Source organism: Bos taurus, chromosome 14, assembly GCF_002263795.3.
Source record: "Bos taurus isolate L1 Dominette 01449 registration number 42190680 breed Hereford chromosome 14, ARS-UCD2.0, whole genome shotgun sequence".
Taxonomy (NCBI): Eukaryota; Metazoa; Chordata; class Mammalia; order Artiodactyla; family Bovidae; genus Bos; species Bos taurus.
Genome location: NC_037341.1, coordinates 57,883,324 through 57,910,851, shown reverse-complemented (window position 1 = coordinate 57,910,851; position 27,528 = coordinate 57,883,324). Strand labels below are relative to the sequence as shown.

Here is a 27,528-nt window from a genome sequence, read left to right as displayed (position 1 = left end):
AGTCTTGATTCCAGCTTGTGCTTCTTCCAGCCCAGCGTTTCTCATGATGTACTCTGCATATAAGTTAAATAAACAGGGTGACAATATACAGCCTTGACGTACTCCTTTTCCTGTTTGGATCCTGTCTGTTCCATGTCCAGTTCTAACTGTTGTTTCCTGACCTGCATATAGGTTTGTCAGCAGGCAGGTCACATGGTCTGGTATTCCCGTCTCTTTCAGAATTCTCCACAGTTTATTTTGATCCACAAAGGCTTTGGCATGGTCAATAAAGCAGAAATAGATGTTTTACTGGAACTCTCTTGCTTTTTCCATGATCCAGCAGATGTTGGCAATTTGATCTCTGGTTCCTCTGCCTTTTCTAAAACCAGCTTGAACATCTGGAAGTTCACAGTTCACATATTGCTGAAGCCTGGCTTGGAGAATTTTGAGCATTACTTTACTAGCGTGTGAGATGAGTGCAATTGTGCGGTAGTTTGAGCATTCTTTGGCATTGCCTTTCTTTGGGATTGGAATGAAAACTCACCTTTTCCAGTCCTGTGGCCACTGCTGACTTTTCTAAATTTGCTGGCGTATTGAGTGCAGCACTTTCATAGCATCATCTTTCAGGATTTGAAGTAGCTCCACTGTAATTCCATCACCTCCACTAGCTTTGTTCGTAGTGATGCTTTCTAAGGCCCACTTGACTTCACATTCCAGGATGTCTGGGTCTAAGTGAGTGAGCACACCATCATGATTATCTGGGTCGTGAAGCTCTTTTTTTGTACAGTTCTTCTGTGTATTCTTGTCACCTCTTCTTAATATCTTCTGCTTCTGTTAGGTCCATACCATTTCTGTCCTTTATCGAGTTCATCTTTGCATGAAATTAAATAACTATAAATGCTGTAAATGCCAAATGTATAAATAACACATGAATTGTATATTATCTATATATTGTATAGTATAATTTAGCTTTGGTGCTTTTAAACTTAATTTAAAAACCAGGAGTTACAATTTTTAATATGTGCTTTTTAAATGATGGTGCTCTAATTATAACTTAGTCTTATAGTCTTAGAACAAAATTTTATATTTGAAATATGTGAAAACAGAACTTCATAGTAGGACTTAGTATTTATGTAGATTTTGGGAAAGCAGTTCTTTATATAGAAGAAATCTCTTTATTTGTAACATCACAAATAAATAGTTAAATTACTGAGTAAGAGGTTTCTTTAGATTCTGAATGGGAGCATTGTTTTCATAAAGAATTTAAAAACTGATTCTTCTTTGCTTTTTAACCTGGTTGCTAAAAAGTTCAAAGCCAGATCCAAACCCCAAGTACAGCACATAAAATTGCATTTAAGTTTTTCTTCACTCTAATATTTTTGTTTTTTATTTGTATTGTATTTTATTCTGCATGTTGGATTTAAAAGCCTCAAATTCTTAAGAAGTGGAATTTAAATAAATTCTGAGAGTGATAGTTAAACATAATTTATGCAAAATAAATGATACTCATCATATTTACTGGTTAAGAAATGTACATTGCTTTAAAAATAACATTTTCTTTTAGATTATATTATGTTGTATGAAATAAAATGTTGGTATTTCTGTGCCTTGTATGGCTTTTCCTCCTCAAATTTTATATACCTTAACCTATGTGTTACCAGAGAACATTTCTACATATTTTCAGTCACTAAAGAGCAAAACCTCAATAAAGCCAAGGCAACATGGGAAAAGGAGAGTTTGTAGTTGCTAATTAGCTTATGATAATGATTTATAATAATAGTCTACAAATTATATAATACTTAATCATATTGTACAGAAAAAAAGATGGCCTTTTTGGGTCACTTGTCATAAAATTGCTTTGCTTTTGCACATTTGAACAATTGAAGTGATTATTGAGGCTTGATAATTTTTAATTCTATATTTTTAAGAACCTTTCCATCCCTAGTGGCTAAAGCAAAATTGCAGAAAGAAGCTTCAGAAAGCAGTCAAATAAGCCTCAAAATCACCTTATTAAGAAACAGAATTTGTAAATTCACAGAAATACAGAGATGCTGATGCTTTGTATCAGTATGTATGTAAGTTAAAATGGATTCTGATTAAGATTCCTCCAAACAATTTTGATTTCTTTTAAAGAAATACTCTTTTGTGTTATAATTGAAGCATTTGTTAAACTAATCTGTGTTATTTTTAATAGGATTACATTGACAAATCGGAATTGCTAATGATACTGAGTTGTATAATAGAATTTGAGACTGTGATGTAACAACAGCAAACTGTTCTATAAGGTCTATTTTTAAGGGAAATATTTGACAGTGTAACAAGGTACATACAATTTTTGTGAATAATATGGTTATATAGTAGATGATGTTGTCACCTGATTTGAGAGTAAGTGAACAACATCACAAACTTTATTTGTAGTTTTGTGCCAACTTGCAGGGGACTTTCTGATGTCTTTGTATTAACTTTTTCCCCCTGTGCACACAGTCATTTAGAAAAATATTTGAAATGGAAAGTACATAGTATTCTAGTTAAGCTCACTAGTTGATTTTTTGGCACTGTGGGTTTTCATCTCAGCTTCATCGTACTCATTGGGCAAGTTACTGAATTTAGCCAAGTATAAGTTTGCTCAAAAATTAAGGTAATGGAAAAAATAAATAAAAGTAAATTAAGGCAATAGTATATGTCTTATGGTTTTAATAATACTTAAATATAAAGATTCCAATTAATATTATTATTAATTCCCTTATTTATCATTTGTGCTAAATGAATTTATATATGATACAAAACTCTTAGATACAGTTCTGCCAGACACAATAGGATGAATGTGAAGTTAATAATTTGCATCATAAAATGAAAAAATTGATAATAATGATTTACAATGTCATGCAGCATTAAAATGCAATTTCATTTTAGGTTTTTAAAAAATAAGCTATAGTATATTAAATGTAGTTGTTTTATAGTGTTCTTATCTGGTCTGTCTTGAAAAATATCTGTTGAATATCTGCTCAAGTGCTTGGGATTCAACCCTCCATTTTAGGAAGGGCATATGAAATTTAGAAAGGAATTCTAAAAATTCTTTCCTCATATAGGCTTAAGAAATTAGATCTACTTATTAGAGTAGGAAAAGTTATGTTAAAATTTGGTAGCTCTTTTCAAGTATATAAGAGTCTGTGAGATTGACGAAGAAGCAGTCTTGTTAATTATTTCAAAAGGACAAGTCATAACTATTAGGTATTAATTACAGTCTGGCAGGTTTTAGTTCAAAACTCTGAAGAACCTTGCTATTATATGAAAGCTATTTTATAAGTTATTGTGAATTTACTCATAAAACATGAAATGGTTTCGTTCAGTTCAGTTCAGTAGCTCAGTCGTGTCCGAGTCTTTGCGACCCCATGAATCGCAGCATGCCAGGCCTCCCTGTCCATCACCAACTCCCGGACTTCACTCAGACTCACGCCCATCGAGTCAGTGATGCCATCCAGCCATCTCATCCTCTGTTGTCCCCTTCTCCACCTGCCCCCAGTCCCCCCCAGCATCGGTCTTTTCCTTAAAACAGAAATTAAAAGGCACCTGTCTAATCGTCTTATTTTTGTACATAATACTGATCTTTGGGAGAACTATGAGTTCTTTGAACTTGGATATAAAAAATTTTAAGTGAAATCTAACGTTTTTGAGTATTAGGAATATAAGCAGTAAACTACAGAAAAGCACCAGACATACCTGTGACTTTGTCCCCAGCAGAACTCACATATTTTCAAATCAATTTAGTATTGTTGTAGATATCACAGAATGTTGTCTATGGCCATGTGCTTCAAAATTATCATTATAAGAGTCATCTCTAGATCTTTTTTATTTAATGTATTAATAAAGAATCATAGATACCTATATATCCAATTAAAAAGTGTTTTGATAATTGTGTTTCAATACAATTGTTTTTCTTTGTAATTTATTTTAAGTATTCAAAAAAAATTCCCTTCTGTAAAGGAAGTCTATAGGCTTCACTGTGGAAATGCTCCATGGCATCAAAAAAGTTAAGAACCTATGATCTAACTAATTAATACCTTGTAAAATGTTACTGATAAACTCATTATAGCTTGAAATTTTAAAAAGTTCTTCACTGAATGGATTCTGCTGAATTCCTAGGTTCATAGACAAGCACTCACATTTTCTCTGTCCCAACACCTGAGGAACTTATTAAATGATCAGGACCAGTCATTCAATTCAGGAGCAACTGAATGTGTATGTGTGTATTGTGTATATTTAGGGTGGCAATATAGAAGAGATGGTTTTCAACATTTTCATGATGATTTATATATATGTGTGTGTGTGTATATATATGTAAAAAATATCATTCTATAAGTATATTCTCATTAAAGAAGTAATTGAAAATACAAGTTTAAGCTGTGCTGGAGATCTTTTCCAAATGTAAAAAAAGTGACTGTTTTCCCTTTTTTAAAATAATAAAAACATTTTGAGCTGATCTCCAGAATATGATGAGAAGGAAAAGTACTTACTGAGGAAAGCTATTCATTTGGCTTTAATAATGTGCTTAGTTTTATTTAGTTCACTGAAATGCCTTTATCTTTTTTTTTTTTTTTTTTTAAAGACTCCTGATGTAGTCCACCCAAAAGAACCAACTCCCTCATCTGCTTTTACTGCTGTTCGACCTGTACGAGTTGTATCTTCAACTTCTGAGGAGGAAGAAGCATTTACTGAGAAATTTCTTAAAATTAATTGCAGATATATTACCAGTAGCAAGGTAAGGAATAGTACTTTAGAAAAACTTTTAATCATTTTTTACTAGTAAAATATGACAGTTTGCATTTATATTTTTAGTCATCAGCATCAGCACCTGGTGATCATTGTAAAATAAGCTTGTGAAATAGGCAGTTCTTTTCCTTCACCATTGGAGAAGGAAATGACAACCCACTCCAGTATTCTTGCCTGGGAAACCCATAGACAGAGAAGCCTGGTGGGCTGGAGACCATGGGGTTTCAAAAGAATCAGACATGACTTAGTGACTAAATGTTCCTTCACCACAGGGGAAAAAAGAAACTTTTTAAGAAAAGGTTAGCAAGTGCAGGGTTTCTCTATCCTGGCCAGAATTCAAATCCAGTTTGAATCTGTGTTTTATCTGTCACAATTGTTGATTTTCTAAGGCAGAGAACTTGTGATATTCAAAGGAAATTAGTAAAAGTACCACAGTGTTCAGAAGAAATCCACATATTTCCTAGAAAGTAAGTACCGTATGATACTACTGACTTGAGAAGTCACACATGAAAACCATTTCTTTATAGCTGTAATTCATAAATTATGAGTATTTGAGATAGATGTTTAGTGCTATAAATTTCCCCCATGTACTGTTTTAACTACATCCACAGTTCTGATATGTTGTATTTTTATTCATTACTTTCTCTTTATTTATTCTTTGGCCCATGGAATATGCAGAAGTTTCTTAGTTTAGTTTCTTTGTTACTTGGAGTTTTTTGAGATATCTTTCTGTTACTGATTTCTAATGTTTTTCCACCATGTGGTTAGAGAACGTGACGACTATTTGAAAACTTAATGTTTTATGGTCCATAGTGTGGTAAATCTTGATACATGTTACATGTGTACTTGAAAAGAATATGTATTCAACTGTTATTGGGAGAAGTAGTCTATAAATATCACTTATGTCAAGTTGAGTGTTATTTTTCTGTATCCCTACTGATTTTGTTTTATTAATTATTGACTGAAGGATGTTGAAATACCTCTACAATTGTGGATTTGTCTATTTTCCCCTCCTCATCTATCAGTTTTTATTTTGTTATTTTGAAATGCTGTGCTTACGTACAAAAATGTTTGGGATTCTTAAATTGTCTAGATGAATTGATTTGTTTAATTATGATGAAAAACTGTTTATTCTTGGTAATACTCTTTGCTGTGAAATCTGCTTTGATTGTTACGGATGTAGTCACTTCACTTTCCTTTTGGTTAGTGTTAACATGGTTTCTCTCTTATTCTTAAAGTGGAATTCCATAGTTTACATCAGAATTCACTCTTTGTGTCCTACATTCTGCGGGTTTTGAGAACTGTATAATGACGTGTATCGAGCATTGCAGTATTATACAAAATAGTTTCATTGCCCCCTAAATCCTCTGTGCTCTGTTTGTTCATCCATCCTTTTCTTTGAACCCCTGGAAACTACTTACCTTTTTATTATCTCCATAGTTTTTCAGTTTGTCAGGGTCATACAGTTATTATAGAATCCTGAAGTTTGCTTCTTTCAGACTTGCTTCTTTCAACATGCATTTAAGAGTCTTCCATGTCTTTCATGGGCTTCCCTGCTGCCTCAGCACTAAAGAATCCGCTTGCCAATTCAGGAGACGCAGATTCAGTCCCTCGGTCGGGAAGATCCCCTGGAGAAAGAAATGGCAACCCACCTCAGTATTCTTGCCTGGAAAATCTCATGGACAGAGGAACCTGGCAGGCTACAGTCCATGGAGTCACAAAAAGTAGGACATGACCTAGGGACTGAACAACAACATGTCTTTTCATGGCTTGACGACTTGTTTTTGTTGCTGTGACTGTACAACAGTTTATCCATTCACCTACTGAAGGACATCTTGGTTGCTTTCAAGTTTAGACACTTAAGGAATATAGTTGCTGTAAACATGAATATGCAGGTTTTGTGTATACATATATTTTTACTTCCTTTGATTGAATACTAAGGAGTGTGATTGGTAGATCATGTGGTAAGACTGGGTTTAGCTCGGTAAGAAACTACCAAACTGCCTTTCAAAGTGGCTGCATTATTTTGTTTTACTGCCAGCAGTTGCTGAGAGTTGCTGTTGCTCCATATGCTTACCAGAACTCCCTATTGTCAGTGTTTTAGAATTTAGTTATGCTTGTTGGTCTTTAATGGTAATGCAATTTATACCTCCCTAATGATTTGTGATATTGAGCATTTTTTCATTTGCTTATTCTCTGTTCTATACAGTAGGGCTTTAGCTATCTTATTTTTTTTTTAAGTTTTAATTTTTAATCTAATACTTGCATATAAAGGACTTTAAAAGATCAACTAGTACAAAAGGGCATATAATGAAAAGCAGTAGATCCATGCCCACCCTTCTCAACTTTTGTTTTCCCAACCCAGAGGTAGAAACTTTTATATATGTCTGTTTAGAGGTTAACTCCATTTTTCCTAATAATAGGCTTTTCTTAATGTTTCTTAACTTGATGACATGAGGCATTTTCTACTGACTTTCTACTATTTCCTTGGTTTTTCTATGCCCCCTCCCACATATGGTTGTGTCAACTATTTTTAACTCTTCTGTTTGTTACCTTATTCACTTTAAAAATATAACCACTTTATATTCACTAAATATATTCACTTTAATAATATAACTTTAAATTTGTCTTACCCTTTCAACTAGAGACAGTATCTGAACTTCCTTGTTAAGGAGAATAACACCACTATTCCGTTTCCTCCCCTCTACCTGCCAGCTTGTTGCCTGTACTTGTCAAAGTTGGTTAATATTCCCATTCTGTTCTGTGACCATAATTAAGTCTTCCCTGCTTTGCCTAGAGATTTACTCTAAAAATGAAAAGCCATAACTAATATTTCCATTGTAATGATTATCTAAACACTGTTGACTGAATAGCAGAGTTGAGCACTATGATTGGATTTTCCGTGACTGCAGAGTCTTGATCCACATGTGCCAGTGTTCAGACTCCCTTTCTCACTCTCCAGGCAATGGTTGAAAAACAGTTACATCTGATGTTGCTTCATATTTGAAGCATGCTCTCCTTGTACAGTTTGAAATGTTTGTTTTTCTTTGTAGGTTCTGTTTGCCCTTGTTTTTTCTTTTGGGATGAGGAAATGTGTGTTTTCCAGATAATGTGATTAGCTTCTAACTTTATCCATCTATTGACTAGAATTGACTCTATTCAGTTGGAAGTCTGTTCACTTCTTTTTTCTAATTTGGAAGATTTGCTTCCTATTTGTACCATTTTTGTACATTTTATCTTCACTGAAGTCGTTAGTAACTTTTCCTTTTTTCCCCATTGGATGCCCTGTGGGGAGGATGCTCAGTGTCACTTCCCTTTGTTTGTGCTGTCTTTTGTTTTATGTATGCAAGAGCTTTGCAGCTATTTCTGAGGATTTTCAAGTTAAATTCTGTTCCTTGAATTAGCTATTTCCTTGAGATTCAACTTCTCATTATATCTTAGACTTTTTGGTTATATTGCAAGCTTTCCACGAATAATGATTTCTAGTCACCAATTTACATGAAAATATAGGTCAGTGGCAGGACAGGCCAGCAGGTGTGTGTGCCTGAGGTGAGCTGGTCACTTTGCTCTAGAGGAGGTGAGCTGGGGGTGGAGGTCAGCCATCCTGCTGCCTCCCCCAACCTCAGTGCCCCAAAGTTAGTTGCTCTAAATATGTAGATGCAGGCAGATGTTGAGAATCACTGACTCCACGACTTAGAAGTAGGGGAAGATAATATATAGCTACCAGGCCAGGTCAAAGAAGGTTATCAGCATGCAAGTGGGTCCCTTGCTAAAGGGAAGGTGCCTAGCCATGGGTCGAGGCCAGGCATGACAGCTGCACCACAAGGCCCGTAGACAGGGCTGCCACAGCCATCGGGCTGGTGTAGCCACCCATTCAGTGCCCGGAGCCCAGCGCTTCCTGCTGGCTCTGTGGCCAAATGGACACACATGGTGGGAATTGGTGGGGGAGGTGGATTGTGTGGCCACAGATATGAGTTGCTCTGCAAGGCAAATACCTTCCTCCTCTAGCTGCCTTTGGGCCACTGTGGTCTGTTTATCTATTTTATTATAGTAGTGTGCACAGGTCATTTCCAAACTCCCAATCTCCTCTCTCCACCTAGCCTTACTCCTGATAACCCTGAGTTTGTTCTCTCAATCTGAGTCTGTTACTGTTTTGTAAATAAATTCATATGTATAAACTTTTTTAGATTACACACATAAATGATACTACATATTTGCCTTACCCTCTGATTTACATGACTTCATATGATAAGTCTCTGGGTCCATGCGTGTTGTGTATTTGGCATTATTTCACTGTTTTTAATGACAGAGTAATATTCTATTGTATATATATGCCAGTTCTCTTTATCCATTCCTCTGTCGGTGGGCATTTAGCATGATTCCATGTCCTGGCTATTGTAAACAGTACTGCAGTGAACATTGAGATGTGTGTATCTTTTCGAACCGTGTTTTTTTTCTGGATATATGCCCAGAAGTGGGATTACTGGAGCTCTATATAATAGAGTAGCTCTATTTTTAGCTTTGTAAGTAACTTTCTAAGTAGCTTTTTAAGTAGCTTTTAAGTATACAAATTTACCTTTCCACCAGTAGTGTAGGAGAGTTCCCTTTTCTTCACAGCCTCCCCAGCATTTATTGTTTGTAGATTTTTTTAATTAAATTTTTTTAAATTTTTAATTACTTATTTTTGGCTGTGTTGGGTCTTTCTTGATGCCCATGGACTTTCTCTGGTTGCAGCAAGTAAGGGCTACTCTAGTCGTGGTACACAGGCTTCTCATTGCAGTGGTTTCTCTTGTTACAGAGCACAGGCTGTAGGGCCTGCAGGCTTAGATGCCCTGCAGCATGTGGAACCTTCCTGGATCAGGGATCAAACTTGTATTCCCTGTGTTGGCAGGCAGATTCTTCAACCATTGGACCACCAGGGAAGTCAGTGTAGATTTTTCTGATGATAGTCATTCTGACTGGTGTGAGGAGATATCTTCTTATATGTTTTGATTTGCATTTCTCTAATAATTAGGAGTTTGAGCATCTTTTTTCAGGTATCTCTTGGTCATCTCTGTGTCTTCTGTGAAGAAATGTCTGTTTAAATCTTCTGCCTATTTTTCAGTTTTTTTTTTTTTTAATTGCTGATCAATTTGATTATGATGTGCCTTGGTGTGGGCCATCATCCAAAAAATATACAGGTGGTCCAGTAGTTAAGAATCTGCCTGCCAATGCAGGGGACACAAGTTTGATCCCCGGTCCAGGAAGATTCCACGTTCTTGTCTTGTCTTGTGAAAGTCACTCAGTCACGTCCTACTCTTTGCAACCCCTTGGACTGTACAGTCCATGGAATTCTCCAGGCCAGAATACTGGAGTAGATAGCCTTTCCCTCTTCCAGAGGATCTTCCCAGAGATCAAACCCAGGTCTCACGCATTGCAGGTGGATACTTTACCAGCTAAGCCACAAAGGAAGCCCAAGAATACTGGACTTCCCACTGGAGTGGGTAGCCTATGCCTTCTCCAGCAGATCTTCCCGACCCAGGAATTGAACAGGGGAGATAGCAGGCAGATTCTCAAGGAGCAACTAAACCTGCATGCTCCGAAATGAGAGTTTGAAAATGGGATTAAGAATGTATATATTAACTCTGTTGACTTAAAAAAATGCACAACATGCACAGCACCTCAGATAGCTCTGAGAAACTGTTCAGATAGGTAGTGGGGAAGCACAGTAAATATGTGATTTTGGTAAAGGGGGAATACATGCAATCAAGCAACAGTTTTTGGTAGGAAGTTTCCACTGGTCTTGTGAAGCTTCTCCTAGTCATAGGAAACAATTGTCACCATGAAGGATTTTAGTGCTTTCCTCGATATGAAGAGATGCAAGAATTGGCTCATAAAATCAGCTCCTGAGTATATCTAACTATCTAAAGACCTGCCCTACCAGTTTTCCCAGAGCAGAGTGCCACATTTCTACTCTCCACCCTAAACTCCTTCAGGGGATGTTGAAGGTCAGCAGCTGCAGCAGCACACGGTTTAATCTTTGTAGAGGTAGATGGCAAGCACCCATGGCAAATGCCAGTTAGTTGACAGGGCCCCATCATGGTATTAAATTCAGTCATACTTTGGGAGGCATTTCATGACCATCCATCCCACATAGCTAGGAATCATTTCTAGGTGATGATTTTGCTGATAGGCCATTCAGTGTGCTATTCCTGGACTAGGTCTTTATAGTCAAAGATCTCTGGACATCTGTCTTCTAATTATGATCCAGGAAAGTAATCCCTCTTCTTTTATCCTTCCATGTCTAGAATTGCACTATTAAAATCATTGATACCATACAGAACTATGTATTTGATCAACTGCTTCACATTACCTAGTCATCATTATTTTCATTGGAGGTTCAGTTACACCTTTGATATTGTAAGAAACAATAATCTTGTAAAACTGGCCAAGTACAAATAATATAGCTAGCAATATTATTAAGATCATAATTAGAATTAAGCCAGGAACTTCTATTAGGTTTAGCCCAGTGTATTCTCAGGTCATCTGATGTAGTCTGTTCTATACTAATCTTTCAGGGAAATTATATATTGGCACTGTCCATAAAGCTCCCAGTCCAATTTCCTAGTGTTACTAGGCTGGTTATCCTTAGCATAATTTAACTGTTCTCAAGATTAAGTGCTAAGTCACTTCAGTCGTGTCTGACTCTGTGACCCCCTGTTAACTGTAACCCACCAGGCTCCTCTTTCCATGGGAAGGGGGGGCCTTAAATCTGAAATGACCACAGCCTGATGTTAACCTCATAAATCCATCCTATAATTGTAGGAGGTTTTTTTTTTTCCCTTGGCTGAATTTTGCTTGTTGTTCTGATTGAGCTTGAGTAGTTTAGAAGAAAATTCATACTATGACCAGGGTCCAAACAGGCATTATTAATTGGCCAGATGAGAGGATCCCACCTACTAATACTGAATCACTTTATGCAGAAATCAAAGAAACATTGTAAATCAACAGTACTTCAGAAATAAATAAATGGATAAATAGTATGGGATTAAAGAATTTTCGGTACTTGAGTTGGAGTGATTAATGTTTGTAACTCAAATGTGGAGAGAGTATAGTATAAAGCATTGGACTTTTTGGATTTGGGATCTTAGTCCCACCACTTATTAGTTAGCTGTGTTGTTGATTATAACAAATTGCCTAGCCTCTCTCAAATTTAATTTTCTTGCCTTGTATTCTCATTTCAGTACTATAATTATGAAGAGGAAATGGAAAAAATATATATAAAGCATGGTACATACAAAGCATTCAGTAAATATTAGCTAATATTAGTGGGATCAGCTTCTTATGTACTTCAGCTTGCTCATTTGTAAGATTAGAGGGTTGGATTCTTTATATTTGTATTGCTATTTTATATAAATATATTTAAAATGTCATAGCTTTTCATGATTAAAGTAGATGCCATATGCCTTAGAAGTCATAGAAGTCATCTAATCTATCCTATGTTACAGATGAAGAAACAGCCCAGAGGCTGTGCTTGCCCAAGGCCACATAACTAGGCTAGCAGAGTTAAGTAAAGTTGAGACTTATTTTTAAAGATACTTTAAACAGATTATACTATTTTCCTTTTATAGTGGATTGGGTTATAGGCACATTGTTTATTAAACTTGCATTGTCTGCATGAAACTATTTGATACCTTTGGTGAGGGAACAACACAAGAAGTTGTGTGCAAATTAATGTGAAACAAGGCTCATGCCTTTGGAGGACTGTAAGGTCCTCCATACACTACTGCAGTTATCTTGCTGATGTAACTCAACAGTTTACTGAGGCTGCAGATTTTAATTCCTGACTCGACTGATTGACGGTGAATATAATATTCTTTGTACTTTGCCCTGCTAACAAGGAGAATTTACTGGGAAAATTTGGGTATTATTAAAAACATTTTCATGAGAATGCCATAGTGCTTGAGTGTACTACTTTTGTGTAAGGTAGGTGGCTTAACATGGGAAGAAAATCAGTAAAAATATCTAAAATAATTTTTGGAAATGTAAACTTTGAAGATTAAACATTATTTTCTTTTTTCATCTTAGGGCACAGTCAGTGGTGTATTGCTAGTTACACCAAATAATATAATGTTTGATCCACATAAAACTGACCCATTGGTTCAAGAGAATGGCTGTGAGGAATATGGCATCATGTGTCCAATGGAAGAGGTGATGTCAGCGGCAATGTACAAAGAAATTTTGGATAGCAAAATAAAGGAATCCTTACCCATGTAAGAGTGATATTTATACTCCTTTGCAGTTTTATTTCATTTAGTTAGTTGACCTTGGTCTAATAACTCTTAAGTATCTTTTAGTAGTTTTATTATGGATGTTTTTCATTTTATCAGTAATGAAACATAGTATTGAGAAGATTATTCTTTATGCACTGGAATAGTTAGGAATTGTTTTAAATTGATATTTGCATATTTGATCAGAGAACCTGATATTTAAAAATAACCTGTAGTATTCATTTAATTCAGTGTTTACCAGCCCTTTTTCTTCAGATACAGAATTCATAATTCTGTTATTTTTATTAGTAATTTAAAGTAATATCAGTAATCAAGGATACCTTTCAAATTTTCCTTAGAAGAGTCTGGAGAGTTGGGTGTGGGATTTGGGAGAGGTCATGAGCAAAGACCTGACATTAATAAAACTAGAGCAGCTTTGTCTTTTATTTACTGATTTATATGTTTGCATCCTTCTCTCTCAGGAAAGTATAAAATATAGGGGAGAAGACCCACAGATTGCACAAGTGTAAAGTTAACCTTGGAATGTACTGGTTATGGATTTTGTGTGTTTCAGGTAACAGGTGTGAGGTTACAGGTCAGCACAGCCTGTGAAAGTAATGACAGAGAGAAAAGGGAAGGATAATAAATAAAAGAAGAAAATAAAAGATAGGTATACAAAGAAAGGAATAGGAAAGTACAAAGGAAGAAAATTGAAATAGAAAAGAGCTTCCCTCCTTCTGCTGCTAAGTCACTTCAGTCATGTCCATCCCTGGGATTCTCCAGACAAGAACACTGGAGTGGGTTGCCATTTCCTTCTCCAATGCATGAAAGTGAAAAGTGAAAGTGAAGTCGCTCAGTCGTGTCCGACTCTTAGCGACCCCATGGACTGCAGCCTACTGGGCTCCTCTGCCCATGGAATTTTCCAGGCAAGAGTACTGGAGTGGGGTGCCATTGCCTTCTCTGAAGAGCTTCCCTCTTTCTATTTCTTCATAATTTATCATTCCTTTGTCAACGGTTTAAAAACTGTCTTCACTTTAACTGATACTGAGATTTCTGTCCCTGTAATAACCTACAAAGTTGATAATGATTGTTTTAAAATTAACCTTTGTGAGATAGAACTACTTATAAAAGAGACTTACAAAAGAGAGAAAGTTATTTTTGTTTCTGAGGCAGACTACATAAATTGTTAGAATACCTAAGGTAGAATAAAATCATTTATTTAAGAATGTCCATTATACCTGCCACCCCAATAGATAACTGTTTTGGCTTGGTAAATCATCTTTAGAGGTGCAGATTATTCCTAAGATTGCCTCTACTATCAGTTATTTAATATATCATCATCTAAAATCAGTCTGAGCAAATAAAGATTACAGTGGCAGGAAGAGAGGTGAGACAAAGGTGAAGGAGTGAAGGATTAGATTAAAAGAGAATTAAGATTATAGCTATGTCAGTCATGAGTGAGATCATTTTCTCTTGCCCTGATTTTCCATTTGTGTTAGGATACTTTGGGATTTTATTGAGTATTATGTGGTATGGTCCATAACTATTCTACACAGATGCTGTGGAACTCTTCCTCTTGTAAATCACTTTTTTTTATCATTTAGAACATCACCTGGAAAGACCATCTATTTGATCCAAACATTTTTTAAAAATTATTCCAAAAAGACATTTAAATCCTGCCTTATGAATTGATTAAAAACAAATATCTGGCAACAGATCAGATAAATGAGTCCTGTGGTTTTGCAGAATAATGTTATATATGGTAAAAATGAGGTGTATAAGATTTTATTGGTTTTCTCTAGTCTTTTACTGGGAAGTTGATTTCGAAAGTATTGTTCAGGAACAATAGCAGCATGACTGACATTAAAAAAAAAGTTACAACACTTACCTAAATCTGTGTCCTGTTGGATTTACTTAATTTTATCTCTTACCTAAGGCTCTTCTACAGATAGTGTCTCAAACCTTTTTGCTGAGTTCCAGGACTCTTGCCTGGAAAATCCCATGGATGGAGCAGCATGACATGCATGCTGCAGTCCCTGGGGTTACAAAGAGCCCCACTTCACTTTCTTTCAGGACCCTTATGTGCAGTTTTAGTCGATCACCAGTAGATGACACCGTTACATATTTAATAGCACAGACTAGATGCTTGGATTTCTTAAGGTGAATCAATCATTGCAAGGAAAGTAGAGATAGGAATTGGACTTCAACTAATTGATACTTTTAAAAAAAGTATCAATTATAAAAATATCAAATACTAGAATAAGAGGAAAAGAGTTACCCAACTTCACCATCCAGAGGTCACCAATAAATTTTGTGTCAACTTACTTCCCAGTCTTTTCTATTCTCAAACTTGCATAAATATTCTTTTCCCACTAAAAACTTATGTAGTTTCCATTTACTAGTTTTTAGCCATCATTTTAAATTGTTGATTTGTATATCGTGCTATAGTGTTTGTACGGCCTCCATGCAGAACTTACACTACCTAACCTTTGAACATTAGTGCTTGTATATTACAAATGGCATTAAACATGGAAATCTAGAAGTAACGATGAATCATTCAGCTAGCTAATATCTAACCTGTTAGCTGAACAAGTTCTCTTAGAATTGTTAAGAGTTGTCACTGGAACCATGAAGAATTCCTCTAAGTACTTTTGCCTTGATTCTGTTCAGGCTGATTTTTAGCTTTGCATTTGAGTCATTTATTTTAGTTTAATTTCTATTTAAATCTATTAAGCACTATGTGTGTGTACATAGTATCAGTCAATGTGCTTTTTTAAACCATTCAAAATTTTAATCAAAACTTTAAGCCTATTTTTCATATTTCATCAGTGAGTAAATTTTAGTTTAGAAATACAGCTTCACCCAAAAGTTGTGTCTTCAACTTCTCTTCAGGTAGATCAGTTCAGTAAATCTAACATTGATATTTCCCATATCTTAAGTAGTTGATGCAGAAACTTAATTACTTGTTCTATATGCATCAGTTTTTTAGTATGCTATTAAGAGATGTATGCTTTGTCCTTTTAGAAAAGCCTTTTTAGTGATATTAATTCAGTGTTAAGTTTGTGGAAAATAAAATTCTATAATTTAAAAAATAATAACTCTAAATTTTGTTTACTGACAGAGAGATAGATCAGTTATCAGGAAGGGACTTCTGCCATTTAAAGAAAGTGACAAGAAGTAATACTGATGAACTAGACTCAAGAATCCGTGATGCAGCTAATGACAGTGCCAGCACTGCTCCTAGGAGCACTGAGGAGTCTCTTTCTGAAGATGTGTTCACAGAATCAGAACTCTCTCCTGTTCGGGAGGAACTTATTTCTTTGGATGAGCTACGACACGATAAATCATCTGGTGCGTCATCAGAATCTGTGCAGACCATCACTCAGAGCGGAGTAGAGTGTTTAGCGGTCATATCAGAGGCTGCTAGTACTCCTGATCACTTAAAATCTGGTTCTGGACATACTGCCAATGAAGTTGGGACTCTTTCTCTTAAAACTGGTTTAAATAATCTTGAAATGCCCACTAAGGAAGGAGATCAGGCTGCAGATAATCTTCAAAAAATATCAGGTCTTAAAGAACAAAGCACAGGTATAAAAAAAGATAACCAGGATTTTCCTCTTGATGAGAATTCACTACATCAAGAAGAAGTTGAAAAAGAAAGTATGCCTTGTGGGGAAGCAATAGAATTAAAACAAAAGCAAGTTGTCGACAAAGGAAAACAAGGAAGAGAACAAAATCAGGACTCAGAGACTGAGGTAGAAGAGCTACGGAAACTCTGGAAATCCCATTCCATGCAACAAACTAAACAGCAAAGGGAGACTATGCAACAGGTGTCACAGAAAGAAATTAAGCATAAAATAGCAACAGCCGATATAGAAGGTAAGTGTTGAGGAATGTATTAAGTTAGTTTGTCTTACTGTGTATTGTCTCTCTCTTTGCTCACTGACTCAAAAGCTGCTGTATCTTAGGCCACTCTGAAGGATAATCTAGTGGCCCTTGACTGATGTTTCTATGGGACAAGTACATAGTGCCTGGTTTCTACTGTCTTATCTCACAGTGGATTGTACACATATTGAGCATCTTTTCCACCATGTTTAAGCATTCCTGATTCACTGCATTCTGTCTTTAAACAATTTATTTCTTAAAAATGCACACAAGTCTATAATACCTATGATTTCTCCCCCCCTTTTTTTTTCGTTTAGTTCTTGGTATGTTACATCATTAGAATACTATTTAAAATTGTGTAGTGTGTTAGTTGTTCAGTCATGTCTGACCCTTTGCAACCCCATGGACTGTAGCCCACCAAGCTCCTCTGTCCATGGAATTTTCCAGGTGAGAATACTGGAGTGGGTAGACATTCCCTTCTCCAGAGGATCTTCCCAACCCAGGGATTGAACCTAAGTCTCCTGCTTTGCAGGCAGATTCTTTACAATCTGAGCCACCAGGGTAACCCCTTAAAATTGTAGATCAGATCAGATCAGATCAGTCGCTCAGTCGTGTCCGACTCTTTGCGACCACATGAATCCCAGCATGCCAGGCCTCCCTGTCCATCACCAACTCCCGGAGTTCACTGAGACTCACGTCCATCGAGTCAGTATTGCCATCCAGCCATCTCTTCCTCTGTTGTCCCCTTTTCCTGCCCCCAATCCCTCCCAGCATCAGAGTCTTTTCCAATGAGTCAACTTTTCTCATGAGGTGGCCAAAGTACTGGAGTTTCAGCTTTAGCATCATTCCTTCCAAAGAAATCCCAGGGCTGATCTCCTTCAGAATGGACTGGGTGGATCTCCTTGCAGTCCAAGGGACTCTCAAGAGTCTTCTCCAACACCACAGTTCAAAAGCATCAATTCTTCGGCACTCAGCCTTCTTCACAGTCCAACTCTCACATCCATACATGACCACAGGAAAACCCATAGCCTTGACTAGATGAACCTTTGTTGGCAAAGTAATGTCTCTGCTTTTGAATATGCTATTTATGTTGGTCATAACTTTCCTTCCAAGGAGTAAGCGTCTTTTAATTTCATGGCTGCAGTCACCATCTGCAGTGATTTTGGAGCCCAGAAAAATAAAGTCTGACACTGTTTCCACTGTTTCCCCATCTATTTCCCATGAAATGAAGTGTTGGGACCGGATGCCATGATGTTTGTTTTCTGAATGTTGAGCTTTAAGCCAACTTTTTCACTCTCCACTTTCACTTTCATCAAGAGGCTTTTGAGTTCCTCTTCACTTTCTGCCATAAGGGTGGTGTCATCTGCATATCTGAGGTTATTGATATTTCTCCCGGCAATCTTGATTCCAGTTTGTGTTTCTTCCAGTCCAGCGTTTCTCATGATGTACTCTGCATATAAGTTAAATAAACAGGGTGACAATATACAGCCTTGACGAACTCCTTTTCCTATTTGGAACTAGTCTGTTGTTCCCTGTCCAGTTCTAACTGTTGCTTCCTGACCTGCATACAGATTTCTCAAGAGGCAGATCAGGTGGTCTGGTATTCCCATCTCTTTCAGAATTTTCCACAGTTTATTGGGGTCCACATAGTCAAAGGCTTTGGCATGGTCAATAAAGCAGAAATAGATGTTTTTCTGGAACTCTTGCTTTTTCTATGACCCAGCAGATGTTGGCAATTTGATCTCTGGTTCCTCTGCCTTTTCTAAAACCAGCTTGCACATCAGGAAGTTCACAGTTCACATATTGCTGAAGCCTGGCTTGGAGAATTTTGAGCATTACTTTACTAGCGTGTGAGATGAGTGCAATTGTGCGATAGTCTTTGGCATTGCCTTTCTTTGGGATTGGAATGAAAACTGACCTTTTCCAGTCCTGTGGCCACTGCTGACTTTTCCAAGTTTGCTGGCATATTGAGTGCAGTGCTTTCACAGCATCATCTTTCAGAATTTGGAATAGTTCAACTGGAATTCCATCACCTCCACTAGCTTTGTTTGTAGTGATGCTTTCTAAGGCCCACTTGACTTCACATTCCAGGTTGTCTGGCTCTAGGTCAGTGATCACACCATCGTGATTATCTGGGTCGTGAAGATCTTTTTTGTACAGTTCTTCTGTGTATTCTTGCCATCTCTTCTTAATATCTTCTGCTTCTGTTAGGTCCATACCATTTCTGTCCTTTATCGAGCCCATCTTTGCATGAAATGTTCCTTTGGTATCTCTGATTTTCTTGACGAGATCCCTAGTCTTTCCCATTCTGTTGTTTTCCTCTATTTCTTTGCATTGATCGCTGAGGAAGGCTTTCCTATCTCTTCTTGCTATTCTTTGGAACTCTGCATTCAGATGTTTATATTTTCCTTTTCTCCTTTGTTTTTTGCTTCTCTTCTTTTCACAGCTATTTGTAAGGCCTCCCCAGACAGCCGTTTTGCTTTTTTGCATTTCTTTTCCATGGGGATGGTCTTGATCCCTGTCTCCTGTACAATGTCACGAACCTCATTCCATAGTTCATCAGGCACTCGATCTATCAGATCTAGGCCCTTAAATCTATTTCTCACTTCCACTGTATAATCATAAGGGATTGATTTAGGTCATACCTGAATGGTCTAGTGGTTTTCCGTACTTTCTTCAATTTAAGTCTGAATTTGACAATAAGAAGTAATTGCAATTTGTAATTGCCAAAGTTATATAATCCCTTCATTTTTTAAAAGTGTAATTAGACATAAAATCTGTTTCTGAAATTCTTCCAGGTATTCACAGGTTCCATCATTGTCTGGTTGTTTTTCTTTAAAATGCAGTACTAAAGAGACTTCCCTGGCTGTCCACTGGTTAAGACTGTGCTTCCAGTGCAGAGGGCCCAGGTTCAATCCCTGGTCAGGAAACTAAGATCCCAGATGCCATGCGTTGTGGCCATAAATGAATTAAACATTTTTAATTTAAAATAAAAAGCAGAACTGAGATAAATTAAATACCATTTTCTCTTTCAATTTTGTATTTTCATACTGTTTACTTTTGAAAATTATAGTAATAGCTTTTATTTCTACTACACAATGATTCTGCTTTGTACATTATGTTAAAAGTTGTATAACTCAAGTATCTTAGCTAACATTTCTCATATTCTATTGGAGTATTGATTTAAATTAATCTAATTTACATATTTCTGTTTTATAATTAAAATATTAATTGTTCAGTTCAGTCGCTCAGTTGCGTCCGACTGTTTGCGACCTCATGAATCGCAGCATGCCAGGCCTCCCTGTCCATCACCAACTCCCGGAGTTCACTCAGACTCATGTCCATCAAGTCGGTGATGCCATCCAACCATCTCATCCTCTGTTGTCCCCTTCTCCTCCTGCCCTCAATCCCTCCCAGCATCACAGTCTTTTCCAGTGAGTCAACTCTTCTCATGAGGTGGCCAAAGTACTAGAGTTTCAGCTGTAGCATCATTCCTTCCAGAGAACACCCAGGGCTGATCTCCTTTAGAATGGACTGGTTGGATCTCCTTGCAGTCCAAGGGACTCTCAAGAGTCTTCTCCAAAACCACAGTTCAAAAGCATCAATTCTTTGGCGCTCAGCTTTCTTTATAGTCCAACTCTCACATCCATACATGACCACAGGAAAAACCATAGCCTTGACTAGACGAACCTTTGTTGGCAAGGTAATGTCTCTGCTTTTCAACATGCTATCTAGGTTGGTCATAACTTTTCTTCTAAGGAGTAAGCGTCTTTTAATTTCATGGCTGGAGTCTTCCCCAAAATAAAGTCTGACACTGTTTCCCCTGTTTCCCCGTCGATTTCCCATGAAGTGATGGGACCAGATGCCATGATCTTCGTTTTCTGAATGTTGAGCTTTAAGCCAACTTTTTCACTCTCCTCTTTCACTTTCATTAAGAGGCTTTTTTTAGTTCCTCTTCACTTTTTGCCATAAGGGTGGTGTCATCTGCATATCTGAGGTTATTGATATTTCTCCCGGCAATCTTAATTCCAGCTTGTGCTTCTTCCAGCCCAGCGTTTCTCATGATGTACTCTGCATATAAGTTAAATAAGCAGAGTGACAATATACAGCCTTGATGTACTCCTTTTCCTATTTGGAACCAGTCTGTTGTTCCATGTCCAGTTCTAAGTGTTGCTTCCTGACCTGCATAATTGTTAAAATATGCATAAAATAAGATTTACGAGTTTAACCATTTTTAATGTAAAATATAGGAGCTTTAGGCATATTCACATTATTGTACAACCATCACCACCATCCATTTCCAGAACTTTTTCATCTTCCTGAGCTGAAACTCTCTGCTTATTAAATGATATCTTCCATTCTCCCCTTCTTACAGTCCTTGGCAAGCACCATTCTATGTTTTTCCTTTTGTATGTGGCTTATATCCGTTAGCATAACGCCTTCAAGTTTCATCTATGTTGTGGTGTGTCAGAATTTTCTTTCTATATAAAGCTGAATAATATTCCATTGTACACAGCACATTTCCTTTATATGTTCATTTGTTGATGGACATTTGAGTTGTTTACACCTTTGGCTGTTGTGAATAATAATGCTGCTATGAACATTAGTGTACAAATAATTTGTTTGATTTCCTTCTTTCATTTTTTTTTGGTTACATACCGGAAGTAGATTTGCTGGATTGTATGGTAATTCTGTGTGTACCTTTTTGATGAACCACTGATCTGTTTTCCACAGTGGCTATACCATTTTATAGTCTCCCCAGCAACACACTAGGGTTTGATTCAGTTTTTCAAAACGGAATTTTCTTTGCATTTAGATATACTGAATTTCAGAGAAGGCAATAGCAACCCACTCCAGTACTCTTGCCTGGAAAATCCCATGGACAGAGGAGCCTGGTAGGCTGCAGTCCATGGGTCGCTAAGAGTAGGATATGACTGAGCGACTTCACTTTTACTTTTCACTTTCATGCATTGGAGAAGGAAATGGCAACCCACTCCAGTGTTCTTGCCTGGAGAATCCCAGGGACGGGGAAGCCTGGTGGGCTTCCGTCTATGGGGTCGCACAGATTTGGACACGACTGAAGTGACTTAGCATAACATACTGAATTTAGATATACTGATATATACTGTATATAATTTACATATACTGAAGACCTAAGGATTATATTCAATAGATGTTAAGTAATTACATTCTATAAAAGCTTGAATATTTTTTCATTATTCAGAGTTAATGTTCATTAAAGAACTTTTGACAAATATGTTGCTTTTTAGAAAATTTATAAACAATTACCTGGAATTCATCATCTGGATTTGATCCTTGTTAATATTTGATGTATTTATCTTTGCTCTTTAGTGCGTATGTGTATCTACATACACACATTTACATATATACACATATACAATATTGATATAATTTGTATATATCTTGATATGTGTATAGTTTTCATATAAAATTAGGATTACATGTAGTATAGTTTCTTGCTTTTTTCACTTCATATTTTATGTCCTGAACATTTTCCTGTGTAATTACACAGTTGAACCTTAAACAACTCAAGGGTTAAGGGGTGACATATACTCTTTCCCACATTCAAAATTTTATGTTTAACTTTACAATCTGCCCTCCATATCTGTGGTTCTGCATACATGGATTCAACCAACCGTGTATAGTAGTATTAAAGTATATATTATTTGAAGATCTACATATAAGTGGACCTGTGCAGTTCAACCCCGTGTTGTTCAAGGGTCAACTTGAACCTGTGTAGTTCTTTCATGGTTTTTAATGGCCCTGTAATTTAGCTATTTCTGTATTTATTAAGACATTCACTTGTTATTAACAATTGATATTATTAAGATTGATGTTGTGACGAATGCTGGCATAGATATCTTTATTTGATATGTTTGTGTTTGGTTGTCTTATGTTCTGAAATCTTTGAAAACGATAAAATGTTGCATTCTGGTTGACCCAGTAATTTAGTAGACTGCTCGTATTTTATTGCGTTTGTTTGGGTGCAGGGTTTAATTGGGTTTTCCTTTTATGACATTACTAAAAGGAGAAAGTTTGGTAGATATGTTTAGATAGGTGTTCCTGGATTGCTGCTGTTTGGTTTCTTCTTTTTTGTATGTACATATGGAGGGAGGACAAGAAAATTAGTTTTAAGTAGCTAATTTTAAGGAACTTGAGATTCTATATAGGGAAGTATTCAAAGTTTCTGATCTTTTATCATAAAACTATATAATATAAATATATAATGGAATATAATTGTGAGAAGAGTAGTAAAAGTTCATTCTTTTAACCTGATGCAAATGCTGGGGCTCAGATAGATTATGTATCTTGCACAGTGTTACACAGAAAAAAGCCATGACTACTATCCAGATCTCCTGAATATAGCAAAGTGCTTTTTCTTCCATAGTATGCCTCCTTTGTAAGCCAATGTCTAGTTTCCTGAATTGATCCTTATTGTCAGACCTTCAGTGTGTCATATGGCAGCATCTGTGGTTGGAAGGGTTAGAGATAATTCAGGCTTAATAAACTAAACAGATGGCTGAATCTAGCATATTGTTTTTGTCACACCTTCATATGTATGTAAAAGCCTCAGAAACTTTTTTACTGAATTTTTTCTGTAACAACCATATTACAGTAAAACTTTGAAAATTCTGCAAACTTATTTAGATATTGTTCTAGAAAGATGATAGAGAGTATGCAGAATATTGTATATGTATGTGTATGAATAATTACTTTAGTGTGGTTGTTAGAAAAATTTAACCAGAATTTCTGGATCTTCCACATTTTTTCCTAATAGCCTTAGATATAATATCAGTTCATAACTCGGGTGTTAGTTTATTAGTCTTGCTATACTTGTCACTTTTGATGGAAAAATATACAAGCTACTTAAGAGAATTCACCTTTCAGTAAAGTAACGTTTTATTCTGTAATTATTTGTCAAAAGTTTAGAGATAAACATTACTTAGTCTAAATTTTTTTTAATTATTCAAACATGGTGTATGGGAATTGAATAAACACTCTATCTCAATTCTAGGTTCTGCACTTTTAAAAGAAAAGAGAAGGCATCGATTGCATAAGTTCTTATGTCTCAGAGTCAGAAAACCTATGAGGAAAACATTTGTATCTCAAGCAAGTGCAACAATGCAGCAGTATGCACAGAGAGATAAGAAACATGAATATTGGTTTGCTGTGCCACAAGAAAGGTAAAACAATAACAACAAAATCTGGAAAACATTGAGATTCCTTGAGTTGAAATTATTTTATATAACAGTTCACACCAGTAGCAAAGTACTGAAATAGTGTATGATTAAAACCTGACATTAAATGTGTTCAAAATCAATTAGCTCCTTTTTTATACTCTTTAATTTACCCCACTTTTAATTTTAGTCCCCTTTGTGGTTTAATGCAAAAAATATGAACATATACCTCGTGTTACTAGTAAACAGTCATAGTTAAAATGTTTTAGATCAAGAAGGTTCATTAAAATATTAACTGGTACAGCCCCACCTCAAGGCAGGAAATAATACAATTTCTTTTTTTTTTTTTTACTTTGTATTTTGTTAACTGGTATAGCCAGTTATCACTGTTGTGATAGTTTCAGGTGAACAGCAAAGGGACTCAGCCATACATATGCATGTATCCATTCTTCCCCAGACTCCCCTCCCATTCAGGATGCCACATAACATTGAGCAGAGTTCCATGTACTATACAGAAGGTCTGTGTTGGTTATCCATTTTAAATATAGCAGTGTGTATATGTCCATCCCAAACTCCCTGTGTATAATTTCTTTTTTAAAAATTTCATCAAATCCTTTCTATTATAAATGCTTGCTGTATACATAGCATTAAATTAGCTACTAAAAGGATCTGGTCTTCAAATTATTTTTTATACTCACTGCACAGTGAAATTTCTCATATTACGATTGAGCAATATTTGTAAAGGATGTCTGTTATCACTGTATTGTAAATACTGACATTTTAAGTTCACTGTATCATAAATAATGACATTCTAAGTTAAAACTTACATTTATCTATTAAATATATCCAGTAGGATTTAGATAATGGGACAGTTTGCCCTTTATGATTAGATTATACATTTAAACACTACTTGAATGTGCTCTTCTAAAACAGTTAAAATTTGCATCACTACTTTTCTCTTTGAATTTATATTTCAATTATACTTCCTCATAGAATCTTATTATAAAGTAGTATATTTTTATTCCTTTTTACATTTTTTGCAACAAATTGCATATACTTACACATTTATCTGGGGCTTCCCAGGTGGTGCTAGTGTTAAAGAACCCACCTGCCAATGCAGGAGACATGAGATGCTGATTCGATACCTTGGTCAGAAGATCCCCTGGAGAAGGGCATGGCAACCCACTCCAGTATTCTTGCCTGGAGAATCCCCATGGACAGAGGAGCCTGGCAGGCTACAGTCCATACGGTCACAAAGAGTCAGACATGACTAAAGCGACTGAACATGCATGCACTGTGTGTACTGACATTACACATACTAAAAATTTTCTGATTATTCTCAGAAGAGTAAAGGATCTAAGGCTCACCCTACTTGTTAACAAGTTGGCCTGCCTCAGTTTAATGAGTGCTGGCAGAAGAGTCACAACAGCAGTAGTCATAGCTCTAGCACTTGTATGAGTTCTTTGAGCTTCAGTTCCCACTGTTGGGTGTGAAGAAGGCCAAGTGACAGCTGCATGTGCCATGGGTTATGTTAAAGAAGAGGAACCGTAAGTTTAGGGAACCTAAAATTTCTATAATGTACAGTAAGCATGGTTTCCCTTTGATCCAGAGTAAGATACTAATGGGCTTTCCAAGTGGCTCAGTGGTAAAGAATCAATCCATCTGCCAAGTAGGAGACATGTGTTCAATCCCTGGGTCAGGAACATCCCCTTGAGAAGGAAACGGCAGCTCACTTCAGTATTCTTGCCTGGGAAATCCCATGGACAGAGGAGCCTGGTGGGCTACAGTCCATAGGTTCACAGAAGAGTCAGACACAACGTAGCGACTAAACTTCCACCACAAGATACTGAATATTTCTGCCTTCTAAAACCATGCTATGCTTTGTTTTCTGTGCAAACTTACATGAAAAGGTAGTGCTGAACACAGGTACACAGTGCCTCTGCCAGTAAGACATGCAGAAATCCAAGAGAAAATTGTCTTTCAACACCTACATTATTCCAAATATTAATTAAACCCAGAATAACATTTTATCATTAAAATTATTACTAATGAACAGTTGATCAAAGCAACATGAATTATAATTTATCATACATAGCTATTAACACACAAAATGTAAAATACAGGAAATGTCTTAATAAAATAGTTAGGGCTTTCCCCCAATTAGTTTATGTATCCATTGATGAATATTGTTCATTGAAATGATAAGACTCAGTGGCTCAATTCTGCCCCCTCCCTTTTTTCTTTTTCTATAAGTACTAAAAAGCTTTGTTCATAAAAATGTCTATGAAACTGAGAAGTTTTATTATAATGTCAGTCAGTTCTTTAAACGTGTTTCTGTTTATATTCTAAAATTAATCATCTTTCATCAAAATTATTTTTAATAACCATCATTTGAATAGCTTCATTCAGTTTTGTGGAAATTAGTGAATTAGAAACCACCTGATATGCAAAAGGACTTATTACCCAGTTTTTAAAATCTTTCCCTGTCTCAATACCAACTTTAGGCAACCTGGAAGTCTTTATACTGGAAGTTTTTTGACTATAAAGACATGTACCATTGTAAAATTCTGGATGAGTGAGGATGGTACTTTAGTGAAAGCAGAGAAGAAACAATCTGTAAGATATCTTAACCACACTGTTCTCAAGAAGATGAGTAGGAGTGAAGATTACCATATGGAAACGGAAGAGAAAGAGATTGATTCCCTTAGATCTATCTTAAATGTCTGTATACCTCTTGGAAAGGCTTTATATGTTCCTCTGAAGACTTACTTTCAAGAATATAATAATAAAATTCTTTTCTCTCCCACCTCACCTAAATATACAGTACAATCTGTGCGTTCAACAAAATGTGATTAGAATAATTTAAAAATATGCTGTGATTTGCATAATTTATGAGTACATGAAAGGCAAAGAGCCAGATACTCTGATTTGCCAGTGATACCAAGATGATTACAATGAAATATTCAACCCTATTATATCTTAGGATTATAACATATTATATTTATAATTATATATATAATATATATATAATCCTATAATTATAACCCTATTATAACATAAGGATTTATTTTTCTCCTTAGTGTTGGCTTTGTTTTAATTTTTGCATGGAATTTTCCATTTTAATATTGACCTTGCACCTTCACTAATGTTCATTAAAAATTAGTTTTATTAGAATTTTGAACTTTATTGTATTTTAGGATTTTATGAAAAAAATTGCTTCATAGAGACAAATTATCTGAAAGATGATGCTTAACACCTTTTTAAAGCATTAGTTGCCACATAACAAATGACAGTATTAAAAATTTATTTTATTGCAAACAATGTCCAGGACAGTGATTATTGATTGCTATATGTTAGTAGAGAGTTTTTATTTAATATAAATTTATTTATTTTAATTGGAGGCTAATTACTTTACAGTATTGCATTGGTTTTGCCATACATCAACA

General features: G+C 36.0%; 1 protein-coding gene across 12 annotated transcripts in view; it reads left to right on the top strand.

The window, feature by feature from the left end:
• OXR1 (oxidation resistance 1) overlaps positions 1-27,528 on the top strand; it is a 550,243-nt gene that overhangs the window by 482,874 nt on the left and 39,841 nt on the right. For all 12 annotated transcript variants that reach the window (XM_025001700.1, XM_059893322.1, XM_025001699.1 and 9 more), the window contains 4 exons: positions 4,586-4,738; positions 12,817-13,001; positions 16,120-16,877; positions 23,920-24,088. In XM_025001700.1, the coding sequence (XP_024857468.1) occupies positions 4,586-4,738; positions 12,817-13,001; positions 16,120-16,877; positions 23,920-24,088 (1,265 nt within the window). The remainder of the gene's footprint in view (positions 1-4,585; positions 4,739-12,816; positions 13,002-16,119; positions 16,878-23,919; positions 24,089-27,528) is intronic.